The sequence below is a fragment of the Microchirus variegatus genome (assembly GCF_963457635.1).
Source record: "Microchirus variegatus genome assembly, chromosome: 8".
Lineage (NCBI taxonomy): Eukaryota > Metazoa > Chordata > Actinopteri > Pleuronectiformes > Soleidae > Microchirus > Microchirus variegatus.
In genome coordinates this window covers 17231040-17252588 of record NC_139809.1, presented here as the reverse complement: position 1 = coordinate 17252588, position 21549 = coordinate 17231040, and the positions used below count along the sequence as shown (strand labels likewise).

At 40.3% G+C, this 21549-nt stretch overlaps 1 protein-coding gene across 1 annotated transcript in view; it reads left to right on the top strand.

Moving 5' to 3' along the window:
* LOC310931126 (TBC1 domain family member 12) overlaps nt 1-21549 on the top strand; it is a gene marked incomplete at both ends in the record, with an annotated part of 47673 nt that overhangs the window by 21382 nt on the left and 4742 nt on the right. Inside the window, 2 exons of the mRNA XM_083894236.1 lie at nt 17407-17597; nt 19299-19417. Of these exons, the coding sequence (XP_083750362.1) occupies nt 17407-17597; nt 19299-19417 (310 nt within the window). The remainder of the gene's footprint in view (nt 1-17406; nt 17598-19298; nt 19418-21549) is intronic.

Here is a 21549-nt window from a genome sequence, read left to right as displayed (position 1 = left end):
TTTGCACACAAGGCCCTAATTAAATGTAATGAGGAGGTGAATTAATTATTTTTGTCTAACCATGTGTGAAATGATGGGATGAGAAGCTGCTGCAGGTGAAAAAGAGAGGGAGAAAATAGAATGTTGTGAAAGGAAAAAGAAAGGAAAACAGTGTTGGCTCGGATTCTGTTGAGCCCCGCACGTGTGTATCTGTGTCTGTGTGCGCGTGTCCGTGTCTGTGTCTGTGTCTGTGAGCGCGTGCGTGTGTGTGTTACCCTGTCTTCCTCTCGCCCTGTTAGGCTGTCACGCCCTGAAGGAGCCCCTGTGGCGATCCTCAGTCCTCGGTGTATTGCTGTATAATTGCGGTAAAAGTAGAGTCTGTGTGTGTGTGTGTGTGTGTGTACTTCACTGTTTTGTGTTCATTCCCTTTTGTTTACATTCTGACCCCAGAACAATGCTGAAACTCCAAGCAGACAAGGCGAAATCAATAATTAAGCAGGATTTTTCCTTAATTGTGTTTGCATTTAATTATAACAGAGGATATAACTTATTAAATACGTTGTGATGATTAGCACACACTTGCGTTTGGCTCGTTCTCCTCCTGCTGAACGAGAAAAGAAGCACTTTTAATTTGAGTTACTGTTCTTTCTTCCTTTCTTTCTTTTTTCCCACTTTCCCATTTTTGTTGCCTCTTTTACATCCTATACATTTCTTTGTTTTTGTTTTTTTTCCTGCTTACTATCTTTTACTTCCTTTGTATGGCTGGGCGATAAAATTATTGTATCAATTAATTTGCATTTGTAGAAAGTTTAAATATGTATCTAACTATTTATCTAGCTGTCTGGCTATTTATCTAGCTAGCTATTTATCTATCAATCTAGCTATTTATCTAGCTCGCAATCTATATATCAAGCTATTTATCTATAACTATTTATCTATCTTTCAATCTAGCTATTTATCTAACTAGCTACCTAGCTATTTATCTATCTACCAATAAAGCTATCTATCTATCTATCTATCTCGCTATCTATCTATCTCGCTATTTATCCATCTAGCTAGCTAGCTAGATATTTATCTATCTATACCTATCAAGCTATTTATCTAGCTAGCTATTCATTTATCTTGCTAGCTATCCACCTATCAATCTAGCTATTTATCTTGCTAGCTAGCTATTTATCTTTCTATAAATCTAGTTATTTATCTAGCTAGCTCGATGGTTATCTATCTATCTATCTATCTATCTATCTGGTACTCACTCATTGCTCACATCTCGACCTCATGTCCTCCAGCCTTGTGAATCCGTCCCTGTTGACCCCTCTGGCCCTGTGAGTGTGAACTTTGACCTTGCCACTCGGGCCTTAAGGCTGATCAGGAGGCCGGCCCGTGAATGACAGGTTGTGTCCAGGGTCAGAACTCAGGGGTCCATCATTAACCTATTTTGTCTCTAGGACTTCTTTTCTTTGTTGCACCATTTTTGCTCTTTGTACTGTTTGTTGTTGTTGTTGTTTCTCTCTCCTTTTGTTTGTGTCAAATTTAAGGTAACAATATTTGCTGTTGCATTTAAGAACCAGTCAGAAACAGTAGAAGAAGAGATGGGAAAACAGAAGTTTTGTATAAAACTGCTCACTCTCTCACACCAAACTCCATTGAGAAAATGAGCAAATTTAGCTCACGGGGACACAAGAGCTGCTGGTCTACTGCGGCCTCATTTAGCACGTTTTTGTCACTGAGGTATATGCAAAACCAAGGATTTCAAACACTCAAGTCGAAAAACTGACACAGTTTAAGTCATGGATGGAAGCAGCAGTGAATCTATACATCCTGTGTGCTGCAGATTTTCTCAAACCCAAAACTCAGTAGCCAATCAGCAGGCAGTTTCCTAAAGCCCACAAACAAAGAATCACAGCGCAAATAACAAATCAGGGAGGGCAATGAGCAAGTGAGGTAGTGCAAAGAACAAAGGAGGGAGTGCAAAGAACAAGTGAGGGAGTGAGGGAGCGCAAAGAAAAAATCAGGAAGTGCAAACAACAAGTGAGGGAGCGCAAAGAACAAATCAAAGAGCGCAAAGAACAAGTGAGGGAGCGCAAAGAACAAGTGAGGGAGCGCAAAGAACAAGTGAGGAAGTGCAAATAACAAGTGAGGAAGTGCAAATAACAAGTGAGGGAGCGCAAAGAAAAAATCAGGGAGCGCAAACAATAAGTGAGGGAGTGCAAAGAACAATTAGGGAGCGTAAAGAACAAATCAAAGAGCGCAAAGAACAAGTGAGGGAGTGCAAAAAAAATATCAGAGAGTGCATAGAACAAGTGAAGGAATGCAAATAACGAGTGAGGGAGCGCAAATAACGAGTGAGGGAGCGCAAATGAGGGAGGGAGTGCAAGAAACAAGTGAAGGAGCGCAAGGAACAAATCAGTGAGCGCAAAGAACAAGTGTATTTTCAAACACTAAAATACAATATTTTAGTGTTTAATATTTTTAGAATTATTAAATCTGTTTTATTTGCTTAGTGACACAAATCTAATTCCATATTTTAATGAGTGAGTGAGTAAATTTGTGCTCCCATTTTTGTTTATAATTTTCTCTGATTGTCATTAAATGTGTTGATTGCTGTGTGTGTTTCCAACCACCAGTTAATGTAACTCTCCTCAGGGCACTTTTCCCATCTGTCAGTTTCACACACACACAAATGTGTATTGTCAAATACGAGGACAAGAATTTAGCCGTCTGATTAATGAAATTGTTGTGGAAATGAGACGAGACGTTGGTTCTCTTGGGTTTTGTATTAAAACAATCTCCAGACTGTTGTGACGGATGAGTGAGTGAGTGTGGGGGCGTTTGACCGAGTGTTTGCTCTGCCCGAGGACATGAATGTTTCCAAGAAGGTTAAACAAAAATACTTTTAAATTCTTCTACGTAATTATGAGAGAATGATGATTGGAGCATTTCTGTGGTTTTGAAGTTCACGCTGGAGTCAAGTGGAGCGTTAAACTCAGGATGGGATCTGAAGAGGTTTGAGGCGCCCCTGCTTTGACTAAAAGGTTTTTTTTTAAGTGGGATTGTATGAAGTACTTGTACGTCGTCGGTGTGTTATATACAAGTTAGATTGTTTAATAATTATATACAAAGTGGTCTAACTGAATTGGCTCAGATTTGCACACGCTAATGCATGTGTTTTTTGTTTCCTTATACTATACTATGTCGTCCAAAATGTGTAAATATTTGTGAAAATATTTTTTTTTTTTTCAAAATTTGACAAAAACGTCATACTATACTGTCGTCCAAAATTTGACAAAAATGTCATACTATACTATGTTGTCCAAAATGTGTACATTTTTTTGAAAATATTTTTTTCGTCCAAAATTTGACAAAGACGTCATACTATACTATGTCATCCAAAATTTGACAAAAATGTCATACTGTACTATGTTGTCCAAAATTTGACAATTTTTCCCCCAAAAAAATTTGGTCCAAAATTTGACAAAAACGTCAATCTATACTATGTCGTGCACAATTTGACAAAAATGTCATACTATACTATGTGACGCTATATAACGCCGTTGTTTAGTGTGTATCTGCGTCATTACCTTGTTTAAGAAGCCCTGAAGGTTCAAAACAAACAGTTCAGCCACTGCTGAGAACGCTGTGTTTTATTGTAATCTCGGGCTCAGGTTGCGTACATTTAACAGCAGAAACCCTAACCCAGAATAACGTCCGTTGTGGAGGTGTTTCACGTGCGACAGTGTCTTCTGACTCTGGGTCTGACTCTGGGTCAAAGTCATAAAAGGGACTGCATCGGGGAGTCGTGAAGAAGCTATTTTTAAACATTGTTAAAACAATGTTTTGATAATGAGGAGCAGTGCATCCACTGTTCCAGAGGGGGGAGCTGCGCTTCTGAGAGCGGTTGTGCTGAATATGTCACTTTTCTGGATATTGGCCAATCACAAGACAGTTGGAAAGGCTCTACACTGGCTGGCCAATCACAACACTCTGTCCTCTGGGGGTGAGAGTTCAGTCTGAAATATCGCGGCTGACTAGTTTACAGCAACTAGGAGGTTTTTTACCATAAAAACAAGTTGATGTATGTAAGTAGACCTCCATAACTAACATATTATGTGCAACAGGACCACTCTATGTGAGATTTAAAGAAAATGGTCCGAAATTTGACAAAAATGTCCTACTATACTATGTTGTCAAAAATTTGACAAAAACGTCATACTATACTATGTCGTCAAAAATTTGACAATTTTTCCAAAAAAATGTTCCGGTCCAAAATTTGACAAAAAAGTCAAACTATCCTATGTCGTCCAAAATTGGACGATAAGTCATACTTTAGTACGTCGTCCACAATCACCTAAAAATGCCTTTGTTACTATACAGGGTGGGATTTGAACCAGTACCCAAAAGTAGCACCATAGACCGCTGAGCTAAGTAGGATAAAATAAATGTTAAGCAGTTTCCTATCTGGTCCAAAATTTGACAAATTATTTTGAAAAAAAAAATGTGGGGTCCAAAATTTGACAAAAGAATTCTCATAAAAAAACCATAGTGTGTCGTCCAGCTTTTGGCTGCTAACCTTCCTAATTTGAGAGCTTGTATAATGAGCTACATGGAGCATAGAGCCTTCTAAAAATATTATTCTGGCAGCATAGACTTAGAACCACAGACTCCTCTCACTCATAATCTCTACTTTCACTCTTTTGTCTTCATCCTCCCTTGTGTTTGATTTACCCTTTCACTCAGTCTTGCCATATGTTGGCTAAGTACGTTAGCTGCATCAGTTGTTGTGCAGGAGCGTCTCTAATTGTTATACCGATAGCCAGAATTAGAAATAAGTTGACAAACTCAACCTCAGCTAATCTGCCCTTATTATTCCCCATCTTAATGTAATCCATGTTTTCTCTTGTCTGTATATATTATTCTGCCCCTGTGGTAAGAGAGCAAAAAGGTTAAACTGTCCTTTGTGTCGTGTGCAGAGACGGGACACGGGAGGTCGGATCGCAGGCTGAAATAACAACTTGACCAGCTCTTGTTACCGTCCATTGTTCTGTGATAAGGGGAGATTATGGCCTGCAGTTTATCTAAATGCTTCAGACGTGGTTTTGTAGATATGTAGGGGCTACTGCTGCTGCTGCTGCTAGTGTTTGTAATATTTACAGTTGCTGGGCCACAACTAACAATTGCTTTCATTCTCGATTAATCGAGTACTTGTTTGGTCCCTCAAATGTCAGATATTGTTGATCAAACCTTGAAACTTTTGTGTTCTAGAATGTCTTGTTTTGACCACAAACAAAAATAAATAATTTGGTTTTTAATGATAATTTATGTTAAATGGAGCAAAGAAACCAGGAAATTATTCATATTTAAGAAACTGAAAAATCTGGAAAAAATGGTGCCATAGACCGTCCCCAGTCCCCCAAAAATCGACTTCCTTGCTGAAGTAGCAATATATTGAATATCCACCAGGGGCACAACTTCACTGGTTGCAGAAAAATAAGTCAATTTGAAAGGAAGTCAAGACCATTACCCTACTTCATTATCAATTGATCAATAGAGTACATCAGTTTGGCTAACTTGTGTTGTTGGATAAGTGGCCGACAATAGAGTCGGTAGAGCTTAGATCAGGCCCAAAAAATCAAGCTCGACCCGAGCCCGTACACGTTGTGTCCGAGCCTGGCCCAGGTCGACACATTAACTGTAATTACGAGCCCGAACCCAATTTAAACCCAACAATTTTTTAATGCGTGAGCCGTTAATGTACACGTACGTCCACGTCCTCCCCACAGCGGGAGCTTGTTGTACCTGCTGCCACAGTCTAATTTGCAACAATAACAGAGAGCTGATAATAACGCTGACATCCGCTTCCATGAACGTATATGTTGCTAATGACGATACGCTTCCTGGTTTTTAAATGATGCTTTCAGGGCCGCATGGTTTTTACACCTTCACACAATACGACATGCTATAACATACCACGTGAACGCAACGAGGGAGCAAAATAACAAATGCTTGATCAAGGGCCCGACCCGGCCTGGCCCAAGGATAGTGGCGGGAAATATCGGCCAGCTCGGGCAGAGAACTTAAACTCTAAGAGTCGGGCTGTCCAAATGAAATTGGGAGGAGATCCTTATATCACCGTCCACAATAACGATTGTCGTCATCCCTTTGCGGGAGACATTATTTGAAAATCTGTTGATTGGAGGGAAGCCAAAAAAAATGGCCAGGGAGGTGGCAGTGAACTGTTTGTCATTTGTACCCCTGCCCCTTGGCAACTGGCTTTACATGAAGTAGCGGGTAAAATCTAACCCCATGAAATGGGACACCTTTTGAAGAATGTAATGCATCATCCATCAAACCATCACGTATGTTTTTGCAAGGATGTTGAATTGCAATAGTGTTGGAGACCTGTTAGAAAAGGTCTTCATTGCCCCCAGGAATCATAGTTTATGGTATGCACAATAAACCGCCAACGAGCCAGCGTAGCTACACAACGTTTAATTCGAAGCGAGGTCCGGAAGAATCTCAGTTTGAAGGCCCAGTTAGCCGTTACGAAGCTTGAACATGGTTAGACCAAGTGCATGGATGTTGAAGGAGACGATGTTGGATGGTCTTTCTCCTGTAGGGTTTTCTGGATAAGCCTGAGAACTTCTTGAATCATAGGTGGCAGCAGCGTGAACACGACATTCACAAACTACCGTGAGCCAATGTCATAAGTCGCAGTCTCCGAGTTGTATTATGACAACTGTGTAATATGTTTTGGTTCCATATGTGGCAAAGCAAATTAGACTATGGCGGGCCGCCACAGTCTGGCTTGTTATCACTTCCCAGTGACTCATTCCACTGTCTGTGTCTGTGCTTCTCCAACCTGTGAACACATGTAACACTTTTCCCTCTGTGTTTATGTTTTTAATCTTCTTATAGGTTATAGTTTTCATATCATTTGCCGTGTGACGCGGCGCGCCAGCTCATTTAGCCAGAGGCTTGACTTTAACTGTCATGAGGGTGTAGTTTCTTCTCAGTGAATCATGAACGTGCCTGCTGTGTCATAACGGCGTTCACTCAGATGCGGCAGAAGTGAAGTGGTTAAGGAAAAAGTCTAAACGTTTTTGCCCTGCAGAGGTGGCATCTGTGTGAGGCCAGGGCTGATTTCAGTTCGTATAACCTGAGCTCAGTGTGATGAGCGTTCTGTGGTTTTCAAGACTGTAAAAAATGATCCCATCAAAAATTCCTCATCAGTGGTTTGGCCTCGGGTCGTGATGATACACAGGGTATTTGAACCTGAAGAACTGCTGCCTGACACCTTTGCTCCCCACTCCTGTAACAGGATCTTTCAATTTGTCTCCGTCTTTATCTTCCACCTCTCTGTTTTTCTTCCCTTAAGTAGAGTTTAGAACTATGAGTAGATTTTGGAACTATAAGTAGATTTTGGAACTATAAGTAGAATTTCAAATCATAAGTAGATTTTGGAACTATAAGTAGAATTTGGAACTATGAGTATAATTTGAAATTATTTAGAATTTGGAATTATTTAGAATTTGGAACTATATGTAGATTGTGGAACTAAAAGTAGAATTTGGAACTATAAGTAGATTTTGGAACTATGAGTATAATTTGAAATTATTTAGAATTTGGAACTATATGTAGATTGTGCAACTAAAAGTAGAATTTGGACTATAAGTAGAATTTGAAATCATAAGTAGAATTTGCAATCATAAGTAGATTTTGGAACTATAAGTAGAATTTGGTATTATAAGTAGAATTTGGAACTATAAATAGATTTTGGAACTATAAGTAGAATTTGAAATTATTTGGAATTATAAGTAGATTTTAGAACTATAAATAGAATTTGGTATTATAAGTAGAATTTGGAACTATAAGAACATTTTGGAACTAAAAGTAGAATTTGAAATTATTTAGAATTTGGAATTATAAGTAGATTTTAGAACTATAAATAGAATTTGGTATTATAAGTAGAATTTGGAACTATAAGAACATTTTGGAACTATAAGTAGAATTTGAAATTATAAGTAGATTTTAGAACTATAAATAGAATTTGGTATTATAAGTAGAATTTGGAACTATAAGAACATTTTGGAACTATAAGAAGATTTTGGAACTTTAAGTAGATTTTTGAACTATAAGTAAAATTTCAAACTATAAGTAGATTTTGGAATTATAAGTAGAATTTGGAAATATAAGAAGATTTTGGAACTAGAAGAAGATGTTGGAACTACAAGTAGATTTTGTAATTATATGTAGATTTTGGAACTATATAAAGATTTTCGAACTCTAAGATTTTCGAACCATAAGTAGTATTTGGAACTATAAGTAGAATTTGGAACTATACGTAGACTTAATATCAGCTCAGCTCGCTTGGAACCTCGCCAGAGCAGGTACTAAAAAAGCACCAGGTACTATCACTGATGAAAAAGCACAGTAGAGTCAAGCCTTGCTGAAACTGTTTATTGTAAAAGCGCCATTAAAAGGCTGTGAAAACATATCAAATTTAAAAACAAGCAACTGCAGCGTCAGTGAGCTCTCAGGCCACAGCTGCTGACATTAGATCTCATTCAATCCCAGCTACAGGTTTTGCTGCCTCGCCATCTCTCAGGGGAGCGAGCGGTCGCTTCAGATACACCAAAACACAACCTTCAAAAACGGCCGTGCACGTGTCATCAGCATTAATTCCAGAACAGTGAGGAATCAGCAGAGTGCTCTGTCATCTGAAACTGACTCTTCACAGAGAGAGAGTGTGGGCAGTAACACATACACACACACACTGTCATTCATACCTTCTCATTAAATCCCTGAGTCACAGAGAAATCCTGGAGCGGAGCTCACCAACCTTCTCCACTGTTTTTCTATGCGTGTCAGGTTATTTTGACCGTATGTTTTAATTTTTTTTATCGCTGTGTTACCACATCACTGTGTTTGAGTCATGTAGTGTGTTTTCATACTGTGTTTGTGTACATGCGTACGTGGTGGGTGGGCCTTAAAACAACACATGGAGACCAACCAGTGAGAGCTACAATAACAAAAGTGAAGCCTGATCCTCGGTGATCACTCAGCTGTGTTTGTTGCTTGTGTTGAGTTGTGAGTGAAACGCAGTGTTTTAGAGAATACAGGTTTAACCGGGTGTGTTGTTGTGACCTGTTTTCACTTGATCACATCATGTATTGATGAATTATTGTCATTCCTAAAGTATGTCGTACAGCAGCGGTTCCCAAAATCTGGGGCGGAACCCACAAAGAGGTTGCGGGGGATTATTTTTTCTTGGTACCCGAACAAATATGCATCACTTTTTCTAACATTTTAGTTGAGATTTATGTGTATATGTTTTAAATGAACATGCATAATAATTTTTACTGAACTGCATCTCCCGGAATATTATTTGGTAACCAATTCTAAATGCTTCTATCATAAATGATATTGACATTGTGTTTCATCTTTTCAGATCTTAAAAAATATCACACGGTAATCATTTTAAATTAGTGCTGGGTACGTTAACGGTGGTTAACTGCATTAATGGCGTCAATGTTAGCTGCCTTAGCTACTTTAGCACCGTTAGAGCTAGCTTTAGCGGTATGTTTATTAACGAAAAGAGCAGCGCTACAAATAACCAGCGTACCTGTATTCTGCGTATGTGTTTTTAAAGTTTAGCGTTACTTTAGAGACTCATTTTAACAATTGGGATTCACGTAAACATGACGTCACACAAGTCTTTTTCCTGTCAGTCGTCATGCGTTAATGTGCGTTAATGTTGACGCGGCTAACTTGCCCAGTGCTATTTTATATATGTTATGAATTAAATTGTGAATAATGTCAAAAGTACCAATACTTACTTTTGTCTCAAAATAATCACAATTGGATATTGTGATCACCCCTTCCTGGCTAAACCCAATACATCGCTCTGATACTCATGTAAGACCTCATTCTATAGACATCATGTAGGACATTGAGATGAATCCACCGTGACATATGAGACCAGGTTGTGAGTGCTTTGGCATCAGCCGTGTAAAAATATATTTTTCCTGACAGTTTCTCAGTCGGAAGCCTCTGACATGTTGCTTTGTTCATAAATCCAAAAAACTGGAATATTGTCAGATCTTTATCTGAACATCTGTTACGAAGAAACACAACTTGTTTTGTTTTAATAGCGCACCCATTTTAATGACTTACCCACAAATCACTAACGTTCAAATATTATTAACAAGTATGCGAGTCATTTGATTTGTAAACACCAAGAAATTGCCAAGTAATGGTTGAATCGTTTGGCAAGAACACAAGCAGGTCCTGTGAGTCATGATTCAGGGCTACGAGGATAATCTCAGGACGTTCTTTGCCCAGACGAAAAAAACCCGGATTATGGACTCCATTATGGACTCCAAACATCAAAGTTGACCCATCAAACAAAAATAATGATCCATTTTACAGCGGAGCAGTTAGATTCCAGAACTTTGTCGCTGTATCTCACCGTTTAACCGACATTTCCTAACCACTCACTTTCCTGCACCAAATCCCATAGGAAAAATCTGCGATTTCACGTCACGGCACACAGGAGTTGTCGATCCACAGATGTCTTCACCTGTGATTTCAATTATGTTATTTCGTGACTCCAGATTTTGAAAACCTTTGTTCGGATTCACCTCAGTGACACAATCTACTTATAGTTCCGAATTCTACGTATAATTCCGAATTCTACATATAGTTCCGAATTCTACTTATAGTTCCAAAATCTACTTATGATTCCAAATTCTACTTATAATTATAAAATCTACTTATAATTCCAGAATCTACTTATAATTCCAGCATCTACTTATAATTCCAAATTCTACTTATAATTATAAAATCTACTTATAATTCCAGAATCTACTTATAATTCCAGAATCTACTTATGATTCCAAATAATCTGATAAAAGATATTCTAGACTTAAGATGGTGTAGGGTTTAGTGGGGGGGAGGGGGTCTTCTGTTAAATAGTGTCCCCACTGGCAGCCATTTTGTCACTGAGGCTGGTTCTCAGCTCAGTCGGCTCTCACAGTGCAGTCACCGTTGACTATCTGATAAAAACCCTCATACAACCACGCTTCATTAAACCCGAGCTATCGTTTTAATCTGACAGCGGCACGACCTCGATGGCTGTTTACAGCCGGCATCGTGCGTATAATGCCTGCGATGTCACAAACTGCTTTGTGTTGAAGCTAAAACAATTATTTTGGATTGAACCAAAATTGGCTCGGGATTAAAGAAATCAATTTATCTTGGGTCGTGTTCAGCTTTAATTGGTCACCTTGTAACTGAACCAGCCTGGCCTTTAACTCCACACAAACAGATCCTTGTTTTGTCGCTCTCCCACACACTGAAGTGAGCTGCTGTGCTGTAAGAGAAGAACAAGTAAGACTGCATCGCTGAGTGCATGGAGAGGCAATAAAAAAACATATGAGAATAACCTGGATTATGGCCTCCGGTCCGATTGAATAATAGTTTAATAATGAGCTCTGGAGTCGCAGTTTGTCCTCATGACTTGGAAATATTGACTCTTGAGATGATTTACTCTTCACACACACTCCACACTCCGATGGCATCTTTGCAGCCAATAAAAAACTGTCACTGGGTGTATCTGCTCTCTCCTACTGTGGAAATCACCACAAAAATTCCTCCCGAACAAAATGCCAAATGGCATAAAACAAAGCGGCAATGAATAATCACTGGATAAAATCCAGCTACTGTCAAGTAACATTTTTGCCCATCCCTAGTTTTAAATGTCGCTGCACATGACAGGCCATAAATCTATGGAAAATATACAACAAAAATGATTTAATAGGTAGTTCTGGTGATTATGATTTATTTATTTATTTTATATTTTTTGTCTATTTTTTGAATGGAAATGTCTAGTGAGATGTTTGATTTTGTTGCCAAGAACCCAACCTTAACTTAATAGAACATTTTATCACCTGCGTTTCACATACTAGCACCTGGTATCCACTGGATCCAGATCTGTTAGGGGTGGAAGGGAAGCGACATAAACTGCCGAGATATAATATGGTGATGGTTGCAAAATAATCTGGCAAACAAAGGAAATGGGCAGAGGATGGAAGGAAAAAGGCTAAATTATAGGGGTGGGGGAAAAATCGATTCACATAGGAATCGCAATTCTAATCATCCACGATTCTGAATCGATTCTTAAACTCCAAAAATCGATTTAAAAAAAAAAAAGTTTCTATTTTGAAAAAACACCAGTTTGTTAGGCAGCTATCTTGTTATTTTTTTGTACAGTAAGTAAGTTTTTATTTGTTTTGAATGAATAAATGTTAACTTTTGTCTTAAGTTTGCCTTTATGTGATCACATTATCAGTTTATCTTATACAAAGTGTATTGTTTTGATGCCATCATTTGCCTTAACACACTATGCATTGTATCAATTTTTGAACCGAGAATCGTTTGAATAGAGAATCGTATGAATCGAATCGGTTGAATCGAGACCCTAAGAATCGGAATCGAATCAAGAGCCACCCAAAGATTCACATCCCTACTAAATTACATACACTTCAAAAGTTTGGGGTCACCTATACATTTTATTGGTGTTTTCCATTAAAAGTTACACTTTAATTCATCAAAAGAGTTGCAAAATGAATAGAAAATATAGTCAAGACATTGACAAGATGAGAAATAATGATTTTTATTCAAAATAATAATGTTGCCCTTTCGTCAAAGAACCAGCAAAACTGTTTTCAGCTGTGCTAACATTATAGATATATTATAGCTTAATCAATAGGATCGTATACCTAACGTAACACTTCCACTGGAAAAAAAACAATAAAACCCAGCACAAACATTGAGACTCTGCTGGGTGGGAACTGTAGAAACTCTGAACCTGCACAGTTTCAGCAATAAATCACACGCATGTTCATTCAGACCTTCTCATTACGACTGTGAGTCACACAGAAACTGAGACTCTGTTGTGTCTGTGGACAACAACAAAAAAAAAGAAAACATTCTCCGTGTACATTCACGTCATTTTTGATGAAACTTTTACAGGTTGTGCAACTGTAAGAAGAAGAAATAATATGGAAGACATTTAACCTTTTTCAAGAGAAAAGTGGCCTTATTGAAAGATTGAAGTCACCCCCCCCCCAAGTTGCAGCATTTGACTAATTTACCGCAGTCATTTGTTTCAAAGGCTGCGTGAGCTAATGCCATATGTTCCAACCCAGTTAGTAGCTGGGTGGCTAACGTGAGAGCGTGCCGTGACACGTCAGTGTTTTTGATGTTGGCATCTGGCTGTGGAAGGGAACAACCTCTGCTTCACCGATGGCTGACAGTGATTGAGACGGATCGGAGGGAGGAGAGGAAGCCATAGGCTACAGGAGGAGGAGGAGGGGGAGTTGTTTTAACATCAAAGATAACCTCTACTTAGGACTCTACAAAGCACTTTATCACCGACTCTTCCTGTTTGGTTGAAGCCCTATCCTTGAGTCAGCTTGTGTTTAAATACTGATATGCAGCAGAAAAATTACAAGTCAACATCACCTCTGCCCTCTGGCACGACCAAACACACCCAGGTTCACTGCGGCACCATGAGAAGTCAAGTAGACGACTAGAAGCTTTTGCCAGAGAAATAAACAAATGCTACGATATCAAACATCTCGACTTGAAGAAAGAAACAAAAAAAGGGAAAGTCTGTCATGTTTTGGTTGGTTCGTAGCCTATAATCTCAAAACCTGAGTCCAGTTCACTCACACGTACACAATGGGAGGCATTAACTGGGACAGTTTTCTCGTTCATTTTGAATGAATTGTTGGTACGCGTTATCTTAACATTCAGCCAATCAAATCAAGTTTGTGTGTTTAAAAAGAAACAACGTCCTAATTTAGCTCTTGGACGCTTCAGTTCTGTGGATGTTTTGTGTTGGGCAGAGTGGATTTGGAGGTTTTTCCCAAATAAATGAATGCTACTATCATAAACTTTAAAGCAAATTTAAAGTTCGGCACTTTAAGGTCTGCTTTCCATGTCCACGGAAACCACAAAAATATTGTATTGAATTTGGTTCATTTTCTCGTTTGTGTTTTCCAGAACAGTTTCCAGAAAAGCAGAGAAAAGCCTCCGTCTCGACTCCAGTTAGAGTTAAAGATGAAGACACAGCACCAGCACCGTCACAAGGACAAAAACCTGCTGAAAAAGGTGTGTGTGTGTGTGTGTGTGTGTGTGTGTGTGTGTGTGTGTGTGTGTGTGTGTGTGTGTGTGTGTGTGTGTGTGTGTGTGTGTGTGTGTGTGTGTGTGTGTGTGTGTGTGTGTGTGTGTGTGTGTGTGTGTGTGTGTGTGTGTGTGTGTGTGTGTGTGTGTGTGTGTGTGTGTGTGTGTGTGTGTGTGTGTTGTTGCTGTTTCTTTGAGCGCTATTACATCATTACACAGCAGGTCTGGACCTCTCACATCGATTTATCTCAGCCCGAGCGGTGAATGGTCTCGGCTGAAAGGGGGAGGGACGGTGCCGCTAAATCACTGTCACTTCAGCAGGTTCAACGAAGGCCGCGTGAGTCATGTGCAGAAAAACCTGATTTAAATCATAATCTTGTGACATTAGGGTTTCTTAGCGACATCTAATCTGAACCATTTAGGCTCTTAATCAATGATTTAAAGAAGTAAGACGTTAAGAAAGTGTAAAAGTTGCACAATAATGTACTTGCAATGGTTTCAGCTGTCACTAAACATTCTGTAGACCTGTAGACTTCTGTAGATGTTCTGTGGACCTCTGTAGACCTGTAGACGTTCTGTGGACCTCTTTAGACCTGTAGACGTTCTGTAGACCTCTTTAGACATTCTTTAGACCTCTGTAGACCTTTTTAGACATTCTGTAGACCTCTGTAGGCCTCTGTAGATGTTCTGTAAACTGTAGACCTCTGTACACCTCTGAAGATGTTCTGTAGACCTCTGTAGAAGTTCTGTAGACCTCTGTGGACCCCTGTAGACGTTCTGTGGACCCCTGTAGATGTTCTGTGGACCTCTGTAGATATTCTGTAGACCTGTAGATGTTCTATAGACCTGTCGATGTTTTTAAGACTTCTGTAGATGTTCTGTAGACCTGTCAATGTTCTTAAGACTTCTGTAGACCTCTTTAGAAGTTCTGTAGACCTCTGTAGACCTGTTTACTTTCTGTGGACCTCTGTAGATGCTCTGTAGATGTTCTGTAGACCTGTAGACCTCTGTATATGTTCTGCAGACGTTCCGTAGGGTTTTTCTTTATAAGCCGTCTGATCTTTCGGGGTCTTCTGTTCAGAGAAAACAGAACGTTCTATTTTGAGCATTTTGCTTTGCCCTAACCCAGCCACCAGCGTGAGGCGTCTTAATCTTTCATCACAGTGAATCTGTGTGATAGAAGAGTTCTGATCTTCATAAACGACAAACAAATCAGTGTCGGGACGCACGATATCATCAACGTGATAGCGGTATCTGCAGCTTTAAAAATGTATCAGGTGAAGGAAATCATGTCTAAAAATTGTATCAGACTAATATCGGCATCAGTAGATACTCAAGGCTGTTATATCTCTATTGGTAATTTTGACACTAAATTTAATGTGAATATGTGAGTTTGGTGCTCAACCTTAAAAAGAAATCATCAAGTTCTTCAAGTGTAACAAAATATGTGACTTTCCCAAGTACGATATCCTACTAAGTCGGTAAGAGGTTGTCACGCCACGATGATGAAGCATAAACACTTCTTCTCTTTCCCCAAAACACAACGTATAGAAAAAATCACTGTTTTCAATCTCGTTGCACTTGTTGTGTCATAAACACCAGCTCCAGCATCAGTGTCTGCCTGCGATCGTGATGCACGAGTGTGTTTGAACAGAAACACACACTCTCACAGTACAGTGTATGAGTGGCTCTTTGTGTTCACAGCTTGCCTAAGCAGGCAGATTCGGGCCCCCCTGTGTAAACATGGCGAGCCACTGATAACATTCATTTGCCTGTAACAAGGACACAGTCCCGCAGTGCAGTATGGGTATGCCTGTAATGGAATGATAGCTTATTTTGTTCCGCTCATGGAGTGTCATCACAGGATGCTGAAATTGAGTGGTGCTCGGACACATCATAAAATGATTATGTTACTTTAAATTACATTTAAATTAACAGCATTTATATATATATATATTTAGGCAAAGGAATCCTTACCAAGGTTTTTCTCCACAGTCCTAATGGTACATTATTATTATTCTCCCTGAACATAGGGATTATCGGTATTGATACTGATACTGGTCACACACAAATCCCAAAACACAAGCAGGAGAGACAACACAAGCAGTAGAGACAACACAACCAGTAGGGACAACACAAGCAGGAGAGACAACACAAGCAGTAGAGACAACACAACCAGGAGAGACAACACAAGCAGTAGAGACAACACAAGCAGTAGAGACAACACAACCAGGAGAGACAACACAAGCAGTAGAGACAACACAACCAGGAGAGACAACACAATCAGTAGAGACAACACAACCAGGAGAGACAACACAACCAGGAGAGACAACACAAGCAGGAGAGACAACACAACCAGGAGACACAACACAACCAGGAGAGACAAGACAAGCAGTAGAGACAACACAAGCAGTAGAGACAACACAAGCAGTAGAGACAACACAAGCAGTAGAGACAAGACAAGCAGTAGAGACAACACAAGCAGGAGAGACAACACAAGCAGGAGAGACAACACAACCAGGAGAGACAACACAACCAGGAGACACAACACAACCAGGAGAGACAAGACAAGCAGTAGAGACAACACAAGCAGTAGAGACAAGACAAGCAGTAGAGACAACACAAGCAGGAGAGACAACACAACCAGGAGACACAACACAACCAGGAGAGACAACACAAGCAGTAGAGACAACACAACCAGGAGAGACAACACAACCAGGAGAGACAACACAAGCAAAAGAGACAATGCAAGCAGGAGTGAAAACACAAGCAGGACAAACAACACAATCATGAGAAACAAAAAAAGCAGGAGAAACAACACAACCAGGAGGGAAAACACAATCAGGAGAATTCTTACTTTATTAAAATACCTTTTATTAAGTATAACTCGACACTCGTTTCTCTGTAGTCAAACTATCTGACACCTGAATTACAAAGGGATTTAAGTTTTGTTTTTTTTCCCCGAGTGGATTTTTAAGGACATTGACATCCGGTTTTCAAAATAAAACGACTCAGATCACCGTAAGTGTGTACACGCGTTTGAAAGCACACCTCCTCGTAGCTATGTATTAGAGATAAGCATCTGAACAAAGTTTCTAATTTAAAGCCCAGATTTCACACTTTTCTACGCCCAGAGCGATCTACTGACGAATGAAAACACTGATCAGGAGGATAACCTCTTGAAACACAAAAATGTAATAATAATAAATCACTTTGTTGTGTTTGTTTGTGACCCAACAGACTCAGTGGGCGGGGCTAAAAGCGTCCTCACCCGGGTGATGCGTCTGGCCCAGCGTTACCTGTTTGACCCGAGGGCTCGACAACGGGCCGAAGAGAAAACTTCACAAACACAAGCCAAAAGCCGGCAGCGCAGTCCTGCTCCGGGTCGGGTTTTCAGGAGTCGGACGTCGGCGTCGCAAACAAAAACTCAGGTAAAGTTCAGTCATTTTTGTTGATAAAGTGGTCTCCCTAATAGCAGAAACCATCTCGCTGTCCGTGTGGTGTTTGTGGTTCTGGCAGTGAAATGAAGGCCCTTGACATTGACTCATTGACTCATAGGCAAACAATGTATTTTATGCAGCAAGGAATCTTTTATGCCGCGGCCTTTCAGCCTCAACATTGGCCTGTAGTGTTTGCCATCTGGAGACTCTCTCTCTCTCTCCCTGCTAAACAGTATGAGGTTGTCTTTAGTCAATAAAGAAATGAGAATCCACTGGGAGTCGGAGCGCTGAAAGCCTCGGAAACAAAGAAGCGAGTGTCTTACACCCAGAGTTTTTAAACGCTCCAGTTAGACGCCAAATCCTTCAGCCGAAAACCCAACTGGGCAGAAGAGAAGGGGGAAGTGGAGCTAACATTTGATATAAAGCACTTTTGATTCAACAGCTTATCTCCAGACTCCAGTTCCTACTGTGGTTACTTTTCATAATATTTGGTGACCTTTCTTTCCCCAAGCAGTCGAGCCAAGAGTTTTTTTTTGTTCTTACTGCCAGCACGGTAGCCTTAAAAGTCTCTTTTTAAAAAAAAGGTTAATTAAAGCAGTTTGCAAGTATTTTCTTGCACTTTCATTCACACAGACGAGCTCATTTGTTTTGCACGGAACATAAACGCATAGCTCAGGTGTTTTTGAAGTGTAGTTGTATGAGATACTGACACATGACACATAAAACCAACAAGAAATGTGGTTGCTAGTAGGGATACATCAAAATATAGATACAAGCTACTCACCAAAATGTTCAACAAAAACTACGACTGCACACAGTCAGCATAGGGCCCTCGCATCCCCTCGCATTTACGGAAGGTACAAATTGCCAAAATGCAAATTAAAAATGTCCGACTTCCTGTTGAGTTGAGGCCATGGTTACGGTCAACTTTTTTGTTCCTCTTGGTCTATAACACCTTCCCACCAAGTTTCGGGAAATTCTGTGGAACTCAATATATGCCGAAGTTATAGGGCACTTCCTGTTTCGTGGCGTATGGTCGATATGCATCAAAACGCAGAGGGTTGGCATGGCCACGCTGTTTTGAAACCCGCAAAACCTTTTCGACAACTTTTCATCTTTGATGTGTCGAGTACAGTGTGGCACTTTGTATGACAAACGCGCTCGGAAGAGTTCGCTCATTTAAGTAGGGTGCAAATCGGCAAAATTCAAAATGGCCGACTTCCTGGTGAGCTGAGGCCATGGTTACAGTACAGACTTTTTTGTTCGTCTTGGTCTATAACACCTTCCCACCAAGTTTCGGGAAATTTGGTGGAACTCTGGTGGAATTTTGCCTCCGTTTTCAACAAAGGGGGGCGCTGCTATAGAGTCCGGGAACGATGCTAATATTGCATTTTTCGCTTGAGCAAGTTTCAAAAGTTTTTATGCACGTTAACAACCTCAAAAATCACAGAAAAACCACAGATATTATAAAAATCTGAATGATAGGTTTCTCGCACAAGTTTGTGTCAGGATCCATTTCGTGCCCGAATAATTTATGCTAACCCAAGTCTAGACAACCTTCAAGAGGAGCAATAGAGTTAAAATAACAAACATAAACGTGTGTTTCTTGTGGAAAAGATGTGTCCAATGCTAAGATGTGTGTCTCTGTGAAAAATAGACGTCACCTCCTCTGTCTCCTCCTCCTATCCCTAGATCAGATCCAGGAGGCGGAGCCAGCAGGGAGGCAGAGGCCAGCAGCCGGTCGCTCCTGGGAGCAGCAGCGGTGATGTCACGGCGACAGATACTACAGCAGTTTCTGTGCAAACTGACAGGTGAGCACAAAGGTTAAACTCTGCAAACAAAGCCCTCCTCGCTCTGCTTTCACCGAGAGCTGTTTGTCTTTTACATCGGACTGTGCATTACAACGACTGCCTCCGTTCACATGTGACCTTCTGTGGAATGGAAGCATCTAGCATGTCACTGCTAGTCTTGGTGTGTCACACAGAGGTTTGGACATTCAAACACCTAAGTTGTACATATTGCACTTAAATTTCAGTCGTGTTTTCCCTTTTTGTGGCCCTGTTCACGCCAAATTGAAGCAGTTTTTCACCCCGTGGTCGCTGGATAATCATGCAATGATTAAATCGAACACTAAATTAATCGTCAACAATTTTGGTATTCTGCTTTTTCACCGTCTTAAATGAATCTGAACTTAATCATTTTGGTTGGACAAAGTAAGACATTTGAGAACATCGTCATTTTGAGGTTTTTCGCGAAGACCAATCATTGATTTTTAACATTAATTTACACCAGCTAACAATTTTTGGTTCCCAGATCATTCTGGGAACATTACCTTTTGGTTTCGGGAATGTTTCCTGTTGGTTGTCCCCCCCCCCCCAGGAGGTTCTCCTGTGGATGATATGGACAGTTTTCCAAAGATTCCCCCGAGCGTTAGTTTTTGGTTGCACATTCAGTTCCCAGAAGGTTTAGGGAAAGTTCTTAGGCTACTAGCTAACCCTCAGGGAACGTTTTCCAAACGGTAGGTTTTGGTTTGGTTATAACTAACCGTAGGAGAACCTTAAGCGGAACGTTCTTTGAACATTGTTTGTTAGTAGGACTGGCTTTAGCAATATTGTGTCACAATTGGCATAGGATTGGATATTGCATAGTTCCAGGACCCATAAATCCCCCCTACCTTTAAAACGGAGGCAAAATTTGTTCCACCGAATTTCCCAAAACTTGGTGGGAAGATGTTATAGACCAAGACGAAAAAACAAAAAAGTTGATGGTAACCATGGCCTCAACTCAACAGGAAGTGGACCATTTTTAATTTTGGCGATTTGCACCCTACATAAATGAGAAAACTCGCCCGAGCACATTTGTCGTACCGTCATAAAAAAAACTAAAACCTGCAAATTTGTACTGGACACATCAAAGATAAAAAGTTGTCGAAAAGGTTTTGCGGATTCAAAATGGCGTTTGGGCGAATTTCGACTATTCGCCACAAACAGGAAGTGCCCTCTAATTTCGGCATACATTGAGTTCTACCGAATTTCCTGAAACTTGGTGGGAGGATGACTAGGGCTGGGCGATTTTATCGATTCTGCGATATATATCGATTTTTTATTTCCACCAGTGACGATACATTAAGTCCCATTCAAATCCCCCGTGTTCCGCCTGGCACATCCTTGCAGGAAGAGCGATTAGGTCAGCCAGCCGCTAGTGTCGCTGTAGAGCATGTATATCAAGTGACCCGTCTTCACACGCTGATGTCTCCCTCTTCCCGTTTACTCAGTGAGAGCGAGGAGATTCAAGAAAATAGCGGCGAACATAAGTCCAACACTTTTGTGCTTAAAAGCAGATGTGTGGAAGCACTTCGGGTTTAAAAAGAAGAAAGTAACACAGTTGTTCGTGCCGTGTCACTGGAGTCCAGCCACCATTTAGCAGTTAGCTCCGTTAGCCGTCAGTCGAACTGGAGCTGTCTGAAAAGACCAGCGCTACAAATAACCAGCGTACCTGGCGACTGCGTATGTGTGCCTCTGTTTTTAAAGTTTAGCGTAGAAACATTTCTTTCGGCCCACAATGAATTACAGTTGACAGTTTTAATCCAGGAGCTACTAAGCTTGTAATGTTTATTGGACATTAATGGATACAGACCAATAAGTGTAAACTGTAGAACTGCAATCTGGTCATTAAAATGATTACAAATGGGATTTCTTGCTGTTTTTTTTCCTTTATATTTTCATTTGGCGGCCCTCAGTCCAACGTTGGGTTCCTAAATTGGCCCTCAGGTATCGAAACTTTGAGGACCCCTGCTTTAGAGACTCATTTTAACGATAGGGAGTCACGCAAACATGACGTAACGCGTGTATTTTTCCGGTCAGTCGTCATGGAAACGAGTCATGCGTTAACGCCGTTCCTGGCCCAGCACTAATGTTAAGTTAAATGTTTAAAAGTTGTTCTT